This window comes from Hypanus sabinus, chromosome 11 (genome assembly GCF_030144855.1).
Source record: "Hypanus sabinus isolate sHypSab1 chromosome 11, sHypSab1.hap1, whole genome shotgun sequence".
Lineage (NCBI taxonomy): Eukaryota > Metazoa > Chordata > Chondrichthyes > Myliobatiformes > Dasyatidae > Hypanus > Hypanus sabinus.
This window is the reverse complement of record NC_082716.1, coordinates 14,895,247-14,912,339: the sequence shown is the minus strand read 5'-3', so window position 1 is coordinate 14,912,339 and position 17,093 is coordinate 14,895,247. Positions and strand designations below refer to the sequence as shown.

At 40.8% G+C, this 17,093-nt stretch overlaps 1 protein-coding gene across 2 annotated transcripts in view; it reads left to right on the top strand.

Moving 5' to 3' along the window:
* The window catches only part of LOC132401714 (calcium-activated chloride channel regulator 1-like), a 71,851-nt gene extending 55,320 nt beyond the window's left edge, over positions 1-16,531 (top strand). The window contains exons 9-14 of one of the 2 annotated variants that reach the window (XM_059983827.1): positions 3,049-3,155; positions 3,243-3,389; positions 5,859-6,120; positions 12,571-12,738; positions 14,843-15,070; positions 16,158-16,531. In XM_059983827.1, coding sequence (XP_059839810.1) covers positions 3,049-3,155; positions 3,243-3,389; positions 5,859-6,120; positions 12,571-12,738; positions 14,843-15,070; positions 16,158-16,531 — 1,286 coding nt within the window. Of the gene's footprint in view, positions 1-3,048; positions 3,156-3,242; positions 3,465-5,858; positions 6,121-12,570; positions 12,739-14,842; positions 15,071-16,157 lie in introns of both variants that reach the window. The other variant, XM_059983826.1, reaches the window with a different exon arrangement.
* Positions 16,532-17,093: the final 562 nt, after the last annotated feature.

Genomic DNA, 17,093 nt, shown 5'->3' with positions numbered 1-17,093 from the left:
GAAACATGTGAGTAAATGCATTATTTGCAGTAATTTCCAACACAGTCTGAGTGGTGAAAAGGTTGACTGAACATCGCGGGCCAAAGGTCATGAACTGTTGTTCTATAGCAGCCTGCAAGAATTGCCAAAAAATAGCAAACCACAATTTATTAACCCGAACTTGTATGTTTTTGGAAAATAGGAGGAAACTGGAACACCTGGAGGAAGCCCATGTAGTCACAAGAAGGAAGTTCAAAGCCCTTACAGACTGTTGAACTCCAATCGTACAGCTGACACTGTACCGGGTTGCCTTTCTTAATGACCTGCTGCACTTGTCTGCTAACTTTTGGTGATTCCTACACAAGACCACAGAAGTCCCATTGTCCCTTCATCAAAGTTATGAACCTAATCAAAATAACTGATGTCCACCAACTGATCCTTGGCAGACTCTCTAGTTATGTCTCTCTAGCTTAAAAGACCCCTTTATTCCAACCATTTGTCTTCTATGCAGTAACGAATCTTTATCCACGGTAGCACACTTCCCCAAAAAGTCTTGTTAAATCCACACATCTGTATAGAAGAGAATGATAGACATTATCACCACCAGAGATGAAATAAAGCTTAATCCATTTAGTAAAGTTTTCCAACTTTTTGTACATGAAGGTAACTAGTATTCTTCCGGGCAGGTTTGCTCAAGCTGTTGTGATGGGTTTGAACTAGTTTTACAGTGAGTGGAGATGGTGTAGTGATAGATTAGATCAGAGGATGAAGAGATTGATAAAAAGGTAAATGCAGTGTGTAGCAAGATTGGGAGGCAGTGGATAGAGCATAATTGCAGTTTGTTAGATGGGTTGAAATGTGTCTATTTTAATGCAAGAAGACTGAGGACAAGGATGATGAACTTAGAGCATGGGTCAGGACATGGAACTATGATGTTGTGGCCATTACAGCAACTTGGCTGTCACAAAGGCTGGGATAGCTAATGGATGTTCTGGGGTTTAAATCTTTCAGATGGACAGGGAGGGAGGTAAAAGAGATGGCATTGCTAATTAGTGATAGTATCACAGTGGCAAAAAGCAATGTCATTGTGGAAGGATAGTCTACTGAGCCAGTGTGGGTGCAAATCAGAAATAAGAATGGAACAATCACTCTGTTGGGAGTATTCTACACCACCCCCCCACCAACAGCAGCTCACACCGAGTAACAGATTGGCAGGTAGATTTTGGAAAAGTGCAAATATAACAGGGCTGTTGTCATGGGTGTGTTCAACTTCCTACTGTTGATTGGCACCTCTGAAGTGTAAAAAGTTTTGATGAGGCAGAATTTGTTAGGTGTGTCCAGGACAGATTGCTAACACAATATGTGGACAAGCTGACTAGTGGATAAACCATATTAGTCCTGGTACTAGGTAGTGAATCTGGTCAGGTGACAGATCTCTTGGTGGGCAAGCATTTTGAAGGAGCGACAACAACTTTCTGATGTTACATAACCTTGGATAGGATGGGAGTATGGGAACGTACTTTCTTGGGGAAGGGAAATTTTGATCCTAATAGGCAGGAACTTGGGAGTATAAAATAGGAAAAGATTGACTCAGGGAAATGCACAACAGAAATGCGGGGTTTGTTTTTTAAAATTTATTTATTGAGATATAGTGCAGAATAGGCCCTTATTGCCCTTTGAGCCATGCCACCCACCAATCCCCCTATTTAATCCTAGCCTAATCACAGGACAACTTACAATGACTAATTTACACACCGACTGGCACGCCTTTGGACTGTGTGGGAAAATGGGAGCACTTGGAGGAAACCCAGGCTGACACATGGAGAATATACAAACTCCTTACAGGCAGTTGTGAGAGCACTTACATAGGGTTCTGGATAGGTTTGTCCCATTGAGGCAGGGTAAGGATAGCAAGTTGAAGAAACCACAGTTAACAAAAGATGGTGAAATGTCTAATCAAGATGTTTACTTAAAGGTGTTTACTTAAGATTTAGGAAGCAAGGTGCCCTAGAGTTACAAGGCAGCCAGAAAAGAGCTTAAGAACGGACCAAGGACAGCTGGAAGGGGACCTGAGAGATTTTGGCTAGCAGTATTAAAGAAGATCCCAAGGTGTTCTATACAAGGAAATTCTGGGAGAGGAGCACGAATATGAGCTACCTCAAAGAGAAAATCAGAAACAGGACTTGGGGCCATGATGAGCTACATTTCTTGCCAATTAAAGCATTGAGGAAAAGTGAAACATTGAGGCAAATCCAGAGGAGAGCGAGTGGTTGAACGGTCACTCTCCTTGGAAGGCCGCTGGGTTTGAGTCACTGTCCAGGAAAAGGCCACTGGGTTCGAGTCGCCATCCTTGGAGAGGCTACTGGGTTCGAGCTGCTCTCTTTGGTGTTCTCAGAGATGTTATCAAATTGTGAGATTTGTGGATTGAACTGTCGTTCAATCTAACTGTTGATTATATTGGTGTCTTTTGGTTCTTTGTGTTTTTTTTTCCCTGAATTTGCCCGATATTCTTTCTTGTGGCTGATTTGTTGGCTAGGGGTTTGGGGTTTGGTGTTCTTGTCACTGTTTCTCTGCATTGGTGGCACATTTGTTTTTTGTGTGTGGTGGGTGGGTGTTGTTTGGGATTTGAGGTCTGATGTTCTTGTTGCTGTTTTTATTCCAACTGGGCGACCTGCTAGTTTATTGTGTGCGAGAGAGGAGGTGGGTGTTTGATGTTATTGTCACTGTTTTTTTTCCTTTGTGGGTGATATCTTAGTTTTTAAGTGACGGTGAGTTGAAGGGATTTGGAGTTTGCAGGTTTTGTTTCTTTTTCTTTTTGTGTGTGGTGGGGGGGGAGTTTGATGTGTTTTCTTTGAATAATTCCGTAATTTTTCTGCATTTCATGATTATCTGGAGAAGATGAATTTCAGTGTTGTATTCTGCATACATACTTTGATAATAAAATGAAACTTTGAACATATGTGACAAGCAGGAGGATAACTAGAGTGAAGGTTGGACTGATCAGGGATAAAAGAGGAAACCATGGATAATATCTGAGTTATGGATTATTTTTCATTTTCCATTAAATAGGAGGTCTATGGTTTGCAGCCACTGACAACGTTGAATTAAATGGACTAACTGATGTATTTGGTGAATTAGTATCAGGAGATGGTGACATCAATCAACAGTCAATCCAGGTTTGTTTACCTTAGACAATTAATTTCCCATTGTTTTTATGTTACCAAGTGCTTTGTAATAAAATATGTTTATTTCCTCGTTCCTAGCTTGAAAGTACAGGAAGGAGTGTTGATGGAAACAGTTGGTTTAATGATTCAATTGTTGTTGATAAAACTGTTGGAAACAACACACACTTTGTGTTCACTTGGGAGGCGTCCACACCACAAGTATTTGTACGTGACCCAAATGGAAAGGTATACAGCAACAATGACTTTGTCATAGAAGAGAACACACACACCGCATGGCTCGAAATTGAAGGCACTGCACAGGTATACTCCTATGTACCTGAAAGATTATCTCTATTTCCCTCTCCACAGATGATGATAGGCCTGTCTGGCTGCCACATAGTTTTGTAGGTTTACTTTCCATTAACATTACAGTCAATTGCATTAATTGGACTTGTTCATTCAGGCTCTATTGACTGTTCTACAGATCAAGTTGGAGTATTGAATACAGTTCTGTTTATCTCACTACACTCACTTTACACTTATGACAGTGAAGCCAATTGCAGCTCCAGTGCAATGTTTGCTGATGACACCGCTGTTGTTGACTGGATAAAATGTGGAAATGAATCAATAGATTAAAACCTGGGTGAGTGGTGCCACAACAACCCCTCACTCAATGTTAGCTGGCAAAGAGCAGATTATTAACTTCAGGAGGAAGAATCTCTCAACCTCTACCTTAAATATGCATAAAGACTTCACCCCCGCTGTTGCTTGTGGCAAAGAATTCCAGTCTCTCCACTCTCTGGCTGAAGAAATTCTTCCTCATCTCTGAACAACAAAGATGTCCCTCTGTTCTGAGGTTTGGTCCTCTGGGCTTGGAAACATTGGAAACATCCTCTCCAAATACACTCTATCAAGGCCTTTCACCACTCTCTGGGTTTTAATTTGGTCACCCCACATTATTCTGAATTCTAGTGAATACTGGCTCAAAACCATCAAATACTTTTCATATGACAAGCCATTCGATCCTGGAATCATTTTCAGGAACATCCTTTGAACGCTCTCCAGTTTTAGCATATCATTTCTAAAATAAGGAGCCCCAAACTGCTCACAGTACTCCAAGTTAGGCCTCACCATTGCTTTATAAAGCCTCACCAGTACATCCTTGCTTTTATATTCTCGTCCTCTTGAAATGAATGCTGACATTGCATTTGCCTTTCTCACAAACGTGCAAATTAACTTTTAGGAAATCCTGTATGAGGAGTCCCAAGTCCCTTTGCAACTCAGTTTTTTGTATTTAAAAAATACTCAACCCTTCTAATTCTTCTACAAAAGTGCATGGCCATACATTTACCAACGCTGTATTCCATCTGCCACTTCTTTGCCCATTCTCCTAATCTGTCTAAGTCCTTCTATAGCCCCTCTACCATTAAACTACCTTTATCCATATAGTCTGAAAACTTGGCAACCTGGCTATCAATTCCATCATCCAAATCATTGACAGATAACATAAAAAGAACCAGTCCCAACACAAACCCCTACGGAACACCATTAGTCACTGACAGCCAACCAAAAAAGGCTCCCTTTATAACCCCGCCTTTGCCTTCTGCCTATCAGCCACTGCTTTATCCATGCTAAAATCTTTCCTGTAATACCATGGGCTATAGCTTGTTAAGCAGCCTCAAATGTGGCAATTCTCCTTCATCTATCCTGCTTCTTATTTCTTCAAGGAATTCCAACAGATTTGTCAGGCAAGATTTTCCCTTGAAGAAACCATGCTGGCTATGGCTGATTTTGTCATGTGCCTCCAAGTATCCTGAGATTTCATCCTTAATAATCAACTCCCACATCTTCCCAACCACTGAGATCAGAGTACTGATCTATAGTTTAGTTTCTTCTAACTCTTCCCCTTCTTGAAGAGTGGAGTAACATTCGTAATCTTCCAGCATCTAGAACCATTCAAGAACTTAGTGATTCTTAAAAGACCATTACTAATGCTTACACGATCTCTTCAGCCACCTCTTTCAGAACTCTGGGGTGTACACCATCTGGTCTAGGTAACTTATCTACCTTCAGACCTTTCAATTTCCCAAGGACCTTCTCTCTAGTAATGGTAGATTCACTCATTTCATGACCTCTGTCACCTGGAACCTCCACCATACTGCTTGTGTCTTCCACAGTGCAGTTGTGTCATCTTGCTGTTCAAATACTACTTTCGGATGTATATATCTTGAACCTTCAGATTTGCTTCCAGAAATTCCAGCCTTTGCAGTTCTGCCATCATCCCTGCCTGTGTTCTTTTCCAATCAGTTCCGGCCAACTCCTCTCTTCTACCTCTGTAATTCCCTGTACTGCACAGTAATACTGATATATCTGAATTCAGCTTCTCCTTCGAAAATTTCAGAGTGAATTTGATCATAATATGATCACTTGGCCCGAGGGTTCTTTTACCTTAAGCTCTCTAGTTATTTCCAATTCATTGCACAAGACTCAATCCAGAGCAGCTGATCCCATATTGGGCTAAAGCATGCACTGCTCTAAAAAGTAATCTCATAACATTCTAGCAATTCCTCCTCTTTGAAATCCAGCACCAATCTACCTGCATACTGAATTTCCCTATGACTATTGTAACATTACCGGTTATTAATGATTTTAAGTATCACTGAGAAGATATTCCTGCCTTTGATTACCATAGAACTAACCATAATCATCTTCCAGGAAGGAAGTTGGACTTACAAAATCAGGAATCCCGGAAATAAGCAGCAAGTAACAGTTACAGTAACATCCCAAGCAGCGGATGAGAATGTTCCCCCTGTCACAGTCAACACAAAAATCACCAGAAAGGATCCTTCTGCTCCAGTGGTTATTTATGCAAAAGTCTCACAAGGATTTTTACCAGTCTTATCTGCGAGTGTGATAATCATTGTTGAACAACCCACAGGTCATACAGAACAAGTGGAGCTTTTAGATAATGGTGTAGGTAAGTTGTATACCATTCTCTTGGAGCTATTGTGAAATTAATAGTGATGTAGTGAACATAAGTAAAAGTTTGGGGGAGATCTATTGATGTAGAGTAAACTGGGTGGGTAAAGGACAAATTACCATTGGCAGCCACCAGAGGACCTCTTTAACCTATAGATGACCTGATCAAATTGTGAACAAGACTTCAATGTGTTGTGTTGTGCTGGCTGACTAATTTGACCTCAAGATGTCCTTGTGGTCAAATGTAAAGATCTAAACAAGCCTGAAGGACAGACTATCCATCTCATCACTGTACATAGTAGTGAGCCCAGTGCCAGGCTTACTGGTGGGTTCCCAATGAAGTAATGGCTTACTGCAACTAACACTCAGATTCAGGGTCAACAGATTTCTGCAAAGATTGCTTGCCTTTGACTCACAGAGTGCTCCAACCTGAATACTGGCCTGACTTCTAACTCATCCACATTCTTGTACCTAAACTTTAACCTGGCCCCAGAACACCAAAATCATCCCTCAAACCTCAAAAAAAAACTAAGTCTGAGACACAAAAACTCGATAGAGGCCACAGCTCAGCAGCATCTTGACTAGAACACAACTCAATGCCAGGGAGAGCTGGTGTGTGAATGAGAGATTCATCTGTCTCAATGGGGTCACCAATTCTGTGGGGAAAAAATGTAAAAGCGGGTAAGGTACAATCGTTCTACTTTATCGGAATGTTTTCATTACATGCCAGTCAAAGGCTATCAGAACACTGAGCAGTGAGGACCTCTGGTATGGTCCCTGAGACCAACCTGCTATACAGAGCCCACACCATCTTGTGGGTGCAGACAGTCAACTCATTTGGCCTTCCGTGTCCAGATGAAGGAAGTCTGGGAGGGCTGGAAGTCTGAGCAGGCAGCCAAGTTAAGAACAATTCTGCACAGATGTGTGACATCTCACAATGTGACAACTAAAACAGGAAGATTAAATCTTTAGCTGAGCTCTTCATAGAGATTACGGAAGATGGATATATTTTATTTATTTAACACATAAAGTGATCCTCAGAGAATTCTTGCTGCAAGTTCCTGAAAAAAGGAACAGGGGTGGGTAATTCCCTGCAGGAAGCAACATGTTGCTTCATGTAACTCCACTAAAAAATCAGCAAAGTGAATGGGGCTTCATCTGCATCTACCAGAAAAATGTATCCTGATTCAGGATTTTGAACTAAACAATTCCTTTTCTGTCTCAGAGCCTGTCTAACTTGAGTTCCTCCCGCAGATTGTTTGTTGCTCCTGTTTTACCATTTACTGAAATAATAATAAAATAATATTCATGAAAATAATAAAAAGCTTTATAATCTTATCACTAAATCTTAAAATACTTACCATAAACGGATCACTAGGGAAAGGCTGTACTTAACCATATAACCGTATAACCATATAACAATCACAGCATGGAAACAGGCCATCTTGGCTCTCCTAGTCCGTGCCGAACCCTTAATCTCACCTAGTCCCACCTACCCGCACTCAGCCCATAACCCTCCACTCCTTTCCTGTCCATATACCTATCCAATTTTACCTTAAATGACACAACTGAACTGGCCTCTACTACTTCTACGGGAAGCTCATTCCACACAGCTATCACTCTTTGAGTAAAGAAATACCCCCTCGTGTTTCCCTTAAACTTCTGCCCCCTAACTCTCAAATCATGTCCTCTAGTTTGAATCTCCCCTACTCTCAATGGAAACAGCCTGTTCACGTCAACTCTCTCTATCCCTCTCAAAATTTTAAATACCTCGATCAAATCCCCCCTCAACCTTCTATGCTCCAATGAATAGAGACCTAACTTGTTCAACCTTTCTCTGTAACTTAATTGCTGAAACCCAGGTAACATCCTAGTAAATCGTCTCTGCACTCTCTCTAATTTATTGATATCTTTCCTATAATTCAGTGACCAGAACTGCACACAATATTCCAAATTTGGCCTTACCAATGCCTTGTACAACTTTAGCATTACATCCCAACTTCTGTACTCAATGCTTTGATTTATAAAGGCCAGCGTTCCAAAAGCCCTCTTCACCACCCTATCTACATGAGACTCCACTTTCAGGGAACTACTGCTCCCAGGGTATAGGCAGAGGCTGAAGACTGTAGCACCAGTAGTGAGGACCAAGAAGGTATGGAACGCCTACAGGACTGCTTTGAATTGGTGAACTGGACTGTATTCAGGGATTCATCTTTGACTGTGGATGAGAATGCCGCAGTTGTTACCGACTTCATTAAAACCTGTGTGGATGAGCGTGTGCCTATGAAAACTTGCTGTACATTCCCAAACCAAAAGCTGTGGATGTACCAGGAGGTGCGTCATCTTCTGATGACTAGGTCCGTGGCATTTAAGTCTGGTGACCCAGGTCTGTATAAGAAAGCCAGGTATGACTTGCACAGGGCAAAGAGCAGAGACAGTTCTGAGGGAGGTTAGAGGTGACATCAGTTCCACAACACCTCTGGCAGGGTTTGCAAGAAATTACTTCCTACAAAATGAAACCCAATAGCATGAATGGCAGAGATGCTTCACTACCAGATGAGCTCAATGCCTTCCATGCCACTTTGAAAGGGAGACTATCACTCCAGCTGTCAAGATCCCTGCTTTACACAGTGACTGTGTGATCTCTGTCTCAGAGGCTGATGTCTTTAAGGAGGTTGAACACTCGGAAGGCGGCAGGCACAGATGGAGAGAACCTAGTAAGTCACAAAAAATTTGTGCCAACCAACTGCCAGGAGTATTCAAGGACATTTTTTCAACCTCTCACTGCTAGAGTCAGAAGTTCCCACTTGTATCAAAAGGGCAACAATTACAACAGTGCCAAAGAAGAGTTCTGTGGGCTGCCTTAATGACTAGCGTCCAGTAGCACTCACATCTACAGTGATGAAATGCTTTGAGAGTTTGGTCATGACTAAGCTGAACTCTTGCCTCAGCAAGGACCTGGACCCATCGCAGTTTGTCTATCGCCACAATAGGTCAACAGCAGACACAATCTCAATGGCTCTTCACATGGCCTTAGAACACCTGGACAACACAAACACCTATGTCAGGATGCTGTTCATTGACTATAGCTCATTTTTTAACACCATCGTGCCCACAATGCTGATCAATACTGTACAGAACCTGAGCCTCTGTACTTCCCTCTGCAATTGGATCCTTGATTTCCTAACCAGAAGACCACAATCTGTACAGATTGGTGATAATATCTCCTTCTTGCTGACGATCAACACTGGCGCACCTCAGGGGTGTGTGCTTAGCCCACTACTCTACTCTCTCTGTACCCATGACCATGTGGCTAGGCACAGCTCAAATACCATCTATAATCTTGCTGATGATACAACTATTGTTAGTAGAATCTCAGATGGAGACGAGAGGGCTTATAGGGGTGAGATACAACTGCTGGTTGGTGTTGCAGCAACAACTTTGCACTCAACGTATGTAAGACAAGAGATCTGATTATGGACTTCAGGGAGGGTCAGATGAAGGAACATGAACCAATTCAACTAGAATTGGGAGAGAGTGAACAGTTTCAAATTCCTGGGTGTCAGGATCTTTCAGGATCTAACCTGGTCCCAACACATTGATGTAGCTATAAAGGAGGCAAGACACAATTATATTTTATTAAGAGTTTGAAGAGATTTGGTGTATCAACTAAAGCATTTGAAAACTTCTATAGATATACTGCGGAGAGCATTCTGACAGGCTGTATCACTGTCTGGTATGGGGGTGGGGGGGGTGGTGCTACTGCACAGGACCATAAATTGCTACCGAAAGTTGTAAAATTAGTCAGCTCCATCTTGGGTACTAGCCTCCATAGTACCCAAGACAACATCAAGGAGTGGTGCCTCAGAGAGGCAGCGTCCATTATTAAGGACCCCTATCACCCAGGAAATTCCTTCTTCTCATTGTTACAGTTAGGAAGGAGATATAGAAGCCTGAAGTCACACACTCTGATTCAGGAATGGTCTCTTCCCCTCTGCCATATGATACCTAAATGGACATTGAACCTTTGGACACTACATCACTATCTTAATATACATTATTTATGTTTTTGCACTATTTTTAATCTATTCAATAGACAGACTTAATTTATTTATTTATTTCCTTTCCATATTATCATGTATTGCATTGAAGTGACTCAGTTAACAATTTTCATGACACATACCGATGATAATAAACCCGATTTGGATTCTGATTTGTATAATAAAAACATTTGTTACTTTCATAATACATTTACTTTGAACTGAGAACTTTTGCAGCCTCTTGTGTCTCCAGGCATTAGTGTCTGCAATCTGCTGCATGTGGGATCTCCCTGAATGTCTAGGCCTCAAAATAAGATTTGGGATTGGGAGCATTGAAGTACGGGTGGGTGTGGTGAGAAGTGGAGGACAGGCTGGTGGGTACTGTGAGGGAGGGTAGGAGGGTAACATTTTTCCCAGATTTTTGTGTGTGTGTGTGTGTGTGTGTGTGTGTGTGTGTGTTATTGTTCAGATTGAATTGAGACAATGCTGAGAAGGATCAATATCAGATTAACGACCAACTTTATTTGTCATATTAGGAATTTGCTCTGGTATGTTGGTCAGGTTGTTCAGCTCAGCATTTAGTACCATCATTCCCACAATCCTGATTGAGAAGTTGCAGAATGCCTTTGTAAGTCCCTCTGCAATTGGATCCTCAGCTTCCTAACTGGAAGATCACAATCTGTGTTGATTGTTGATAACATATCCTCCTCGCTGACAAGCAACACTCGCGCACCTCAGGGGTGTGTGCTTAGCCCACTACTCTACTCTCTATATACACATGACTGTGTGGCTAGGCATAGCTCAAATAACATTTGTAAATTTGTTGACAATACAACCATTGTTGGTAGAATCTCAGGTGGTGATGAGAGGGTGTACAGGAGTGAGATATGCCAGCTAGTGGAGTGGTGTCACAGCATCTATGTGGCACTCTAAACTAGTAAGACGAAAGAGCTAATTGTGGACTTCAGGATGGGTAAGATGAAGCAACACATACCAATCCTCATAAAGATATCAGAAGTGGAGAGAGTGAGCAGCTTCAAATTCCTGGTTGTCAAGATCTCTGAGAATCTAACCTGGTCCCAACATATCGATGTAGTTATCAAGAAGGCAAGACAGTGGCTTTACTTTATTAAGAGTTTGAAGAGATTTGGCATGTCAGCAAGTACACTCAAAAACTTCTATAGGTGTACCATAGAGAGCATTCTGACAGGCTGCATCACTGTCTGATATGGAGGGGCTACTGCACAGGACCAAAAGAAGCTGCAGAAGGTTGTAAATCTAGTCAGCTCCATCTTGGGTACTAGCCTACAAATTATCCAGGACATCTTCAGGCAGTGGTATCTCAGAAAGGCAGCATCCATTATTAAGGACTACAGCAATCAGGGCATGCCATTTTCTCACTGTTATCCTCAATCAGGAGGTACAGCAGCCTAAAGGCACACACTCAGTGATTCAGGTACAGCTTCTTCCCCTCTGCCATCTGATTCCTAAATGGACATTGAATCTCTGGACACTACCTCACTTTTTAATATACAGTATTTCTGTTTTGCATGTTTTTAAAATCTATTCAATATACATTGATTTACTTGTTTATTTATTACTATTATTATTTTTATTTTACTTATTATTTTTCTCTGCTAGTTTATGTATTGCATTGAACTATTGCTACTAAATTAACAAATTTCACATCACATGCCAGTGATAATTAACCTGATTCTGATATGCAACAAAAACAACATCCAACAATGGTGAAGAATAAAAAAAAATTAAAATAAAGAATTATATAGCATATAAATTAAAAAAACAAACAAATTTGGACATTAAAGGATGGATATGGACGGAAATAGCAGAATAAAGGAATTTCTTGCTAGTTTCAGACATCTCTGGATTGTGATTGACTGGATCAAACTTGCCGGCCTACTGCTGTTTGGAAACTTTCTCATCAATTCATCCAGGGAGATTCAGAAGTGATTCAGATTCAGATTCATTTATCACCTTGTATAATAAATCAGGCATTGAACTTGACCGATGATGAATATTCAGAGTAGCCAGGTGTCTTTGTTCTCTGTGCACATAGTGCCTATCTGGGATCATTTTGCAACTCATTCAGATGTCACAGTTTCTGTGGAAGTGATGGAACATCAATTTAATGTAGAAAATTCCCATTCTTGTATGTTGCTATAAATTGTTCCTGCTCAATGCATCACACCTAGGACAGTCTACACAGCAATAAAAACAATTAAAGTTTGAAATTTGGTCTTGATCTGAGGACATCATAATGGACTACCAATGAGATGAGAGTAGGAAGCTTCTACAGGCAGCTTTTAAAAAAAAAAAAAAAAAAAATTGTAGTATTAGTGTTGCATTCTCTCCTCAGCTGAAAATCATTGACCTTTACTTACTTTTAGGTGCTGATATTGTCAGCAATGATGGGGTGTACTCTAAGTATTTCCTGAACGCTATTGGACATGGAAGATACAACTTCAAGGTGCGGGTAAAGGGAAAGGAAGGGTCTACCATGAAGACAAACAGAACAGATGGGAGTGCCCTGTACATGCCAGGATACACAGAAAATGGTAATAAATATTTGGCATTTCACAATAAGACCACACAGGTTTGTTTTATCAATACAGTGTCAGATAATCATTGAGCTGTACAGCATGCAAACAGGCCCTTTGCCCAACTTGTCCATGCTGACTGTGCTAGTGCCATTTGTCTTGATTGGTTTACATCCATTTAAACCTTCCCTGGTTTGTGATGTAGTGTCAGAGTGAGCCATTGAATTGAATGCTTGCTTTGTGAACTGGTGCCCATTCCTCCAGCATTATTAGCTGTGTTTGTCAAGTCACTCATCATCAGGAAGAACACAATCCCACACCTCCACCTGCCCTGTTTAATAGGATGGCAGTCAGGTAAGGTCACTGTCCAGCTATAACATGCAGGCTGATGTGGATTATTGTCTGTTGTGTCCAAATTTAGAAAGAACATCAAATATAGAACACAGTACAGGTCCATTGGGCCACAATGTTCTACTGACCTCTTAACCTACTCTACGATCAATCTAACATTTCCCTCCATTTTCCTTTCATCCCTGTGTCTATCTAAGTGTATCTTCAATGTCCCTCATATATCTGCCTCTACCACCAGCCCTGGCAGGGCATTCCAAGCATCCATCACTCTCTGTGTAAGGAATCCAACTTTGACATCCCCCTAAACTTTACTCCAATCACATTAAAACTATACCCCATTTCCATTCTGCAAAAAAGTTTTTGGCTATCCACTCATTCTAAGCTTCACTTTTGGTCTAATTGGAAATGCCAGTGGTCCCGTATTTGACTCAGTCGGTGACATATATCATGTTCCCCATCCACTCACTGGGGCACTCACTGGCATAATCCCTTTAAACTCATATGGTCCTGTTTCCTGAGGTCTACTTAAAAATACTGGAGCCTTGCTTTCCATGCTATCTATAAACTGTAACACAATAAAAAAATGTTTTTAAATTACATTGTGTTTGAGTAGAATAACACCTGAAGTTCTAGAAAGATGGCGGATGTCCTGTCCTGAAGTGCAATGCTGAAAGAGTAATGTTTCAAGATGATCTGGCAGCATCATTGTTACTTTTACTGGGACTCACTTTTTATTCAAAATTTATTGACTTAACTTGAATTAAATTGAATGAGATTCGAATTGTCTTCCGATCATTAATCTAGTACAATCCCATCAGGTAGGCATTCCCACAGTTCTGTGTCAACTTAGATCCAAGTCACTGGCAGGAATTTGTGACCTTGGGTTGAGTGAGTATAAGATGGCAGAGATGGAGAATGGAATTATGAAGCAGCAGGGAGAAAGAATAGGTCAGGGAAAGAAAATGGAACAAATAGAGGAAATGCTCTAGAGAAGGACAAAAGAACCACATCCTGTAAGTTCTCATCAGTTCAAGCAACATCTGTAGAGAGAGAGATACGGTGCTAACGTCTCGGGCTGATGATGAAAACACACTGCTTGATCCTTTGAGAACTTCCAGTGTTTCTGCTTCAATTACAGATTTCCAACGTCCATGATACTACACTTTAGACAAAGGATATCAGAGAGGAAATCTTAGAATAAATATCATTGAGCTTGTGTCCCTTCTGCCCGCTATTCCCCAATAACAACATGACTTTGGGGAGAGGGCTGTCAGAGTGTCTTTGCCCCTCACTCTGTGAGAAAGCAATGAACTTCTATACGTCCCCCACAATATCGGAAATAAATGAGGGCCGGAGGCATCCTTGGTTCAGCCATGGTTCTCTCTGTATGATCTGGGTTCTGGAGAAGGTACCTTTCACATCTCTCCTTTCTTTGCCACTCTTCCATTGTGCAGGAGATAGAAAATCCTGAAAGTACATACTAGCAGGCTCAAGACATCTTCCACCCTGTTGTTGTAAGATTATTTAATGATTACTTGATATGATAAGATGGACTCTTGTCCTCAAAACCTATGGCATTATTTTGCACCTTATTGTCCACCTGCACTGCACTTTCTCTGCAACTGTTATACTTTATTATGTTACCTTGTTCTATCCTGATGCACTGTGTAATAATTTGATCTGCATGAACAAGGTTTTCACTAAGCTTCAGCACATGTGACAAGAATAAACCAATCCAAATTTCAATTCCAGTTTCTTTCCTTCAATGTAGGTGTTATTCACATAAATCCACCAAAACCTCGAGTTAGTAAAGAAAATTCTGCAGCTCAAATAGGAAGCTTTAGCAGGGTCAAATCAGGAGGAGCACTTTCAATCCCTCAAGGTACACCTACTGTCAACTTTCCACCGTGCAAAGTCACAGATCTTCAAGCAATGATAGAAAAAGACAAAATTGAGCTGCAGTGGACAGCACCAGGAGCAGACATGGATCAAGGGACAGGTAAATGTTCCTGCATTTTAATAATTTACATGGAATTTTTCTTCCCAACAATGAAGTGATCAGATAGTTGAGAAATCTGCTGACCAGCTGAGGTTTGACACAATGAAAACACATTCCCTGGTATAAAAGAACAAGAACAAATTAAGGATGTGACTCTGCTGAATTAATTTAAAAAAATATTTTATGACCAATTTGTGAGTATTGAAGACCACAGTCAGTCAACGACCACAGGGATAAGATACATGTCCTTCGCTCTCATACATCTTCACAGCTCTCACAGAGTGAAGCTTTTGTTCACTCTGATCCCAATGGGACAGTACATTTCCAGTCAATGTCTGGTACTGAAGATCACAAACTGACTCATTGTCTATGACCACCAGTGCACACCAACAGACACACAGTGGCCCAGAGAGTTAAGGCAGGTACAGTTGGCCTCTCTTTCTGCTGGAATTGTTACAGGCAGGGAATCCTCCCGGTGTTGTCGTGCAGCAGGTAGCTCATCACTTTACAGTGCAAGTGATCACTGATCAAGGTTCAGTTTCCAGTCCTGCCTGTGAAGATTGTGTATGTTATCCCTGTGACTGTGTGGGTTTTTTCTGGCTGATCCAGTTTCCACCCACATTACGAAGACATATGGTCAGGGTTAGGGAATTGTGGGCATGCGATGTTGATGCCGGAAACATGACGACACCTACCAGCAGCCCAGCACAACCTTCGCTGATTCAATTTGACAAAGATGACACATTTCACTGTATGATTTGGTATTTCAATACATGTGACAAATAAAGCTAATCTAATCTGAACAAACTGAACTGAGATGGAAATAATTGAACAGATAAGATTTCAAAATTAAAATGCATTACAATGTATTGATTTATAATGACAACTTCACTTATGCAAAATATCCTAAGTGGCTTACCAGCACTTGAAAGTCCATGCAAAAAGGGAGCACTTTCCACATGCAGGAGCCGCAATCGATTTACCATGTAATTGATCAGCCATATAAGCACTCACCGCATTCTCACATCTGTCCAATACTGTTCAAAATGTCAATGCAATCACTTACAGTACTTCCTTTCTTTATCAGCCTCCTACTATGAGATGAGATGGAGCGAGAAACTGCTGCAGTTACGGGACAGTTTCTCAGGAGCTGAACAGGTTAACTTGACAAGTTTGAAACCACAACCATTTGGCTCCAAAGAAACATTTATAATTGCTGCTAAAAATACAGGTCTTAAAAGCACAACCACGCTCTATTTCGCTTTATGTGCTTATGATGAAAAGGATCAGTCTTCTGAGATGTCCAATATTGCCAGCGTTTCTTTGTTTGACCCTTTGCCTGACAAACCGGAAAACAATAAGATACTGCACAGTGTTTGGATTGCAGTAGTCGTGGCTGTTATTGTATGTTTGATTATTGGGATTACTAATTATGTTGTGCAGAAGAAATGCAAAAAATAAAAGGTTGCCTGAAGCAGCAGCTGCTAAAAATTTACTAATCTGAGGATTACTTTATTCTGGAGTCATTATTGCTGCAGATTAGGTTGAAGATTAAAGGATTTCTCTGATATTTTCTTTTTTTTTTGTAATTTATTTTTTATTTAAGTTCATCAAACAAACATTTCCATAAAAATGTATTTCAGACATTATACATGTATATCATATAATCATATATATCACAAAATCTCCACAAAGTATCTATCTGGGGTATACACTTATAGAAAAGAGTGGAAAGAGAAAACAAGCAAAAGGATAGAACAAAAGCAATCTCCCAGATGTATGGATGGGCCAGGGTCATAAGATATCAGAGGAATTGAAACAGATTGACATTAGGAAAGAAACTGTGATGAGTAGACTGATAGGACTGAAGGCTAATAAATCCCTGGGTCCAGATGGTCTGCATCTGAGGGTTCTAAAAGAAGTGGCTCAGGAAATTGCGGATGCATTGGTAATCATTTTCCAATTTTCCTTAGACTCAGGATCAGTTCCTGAAGATTGGAGAGTGGCTAATGTTATCCCACTT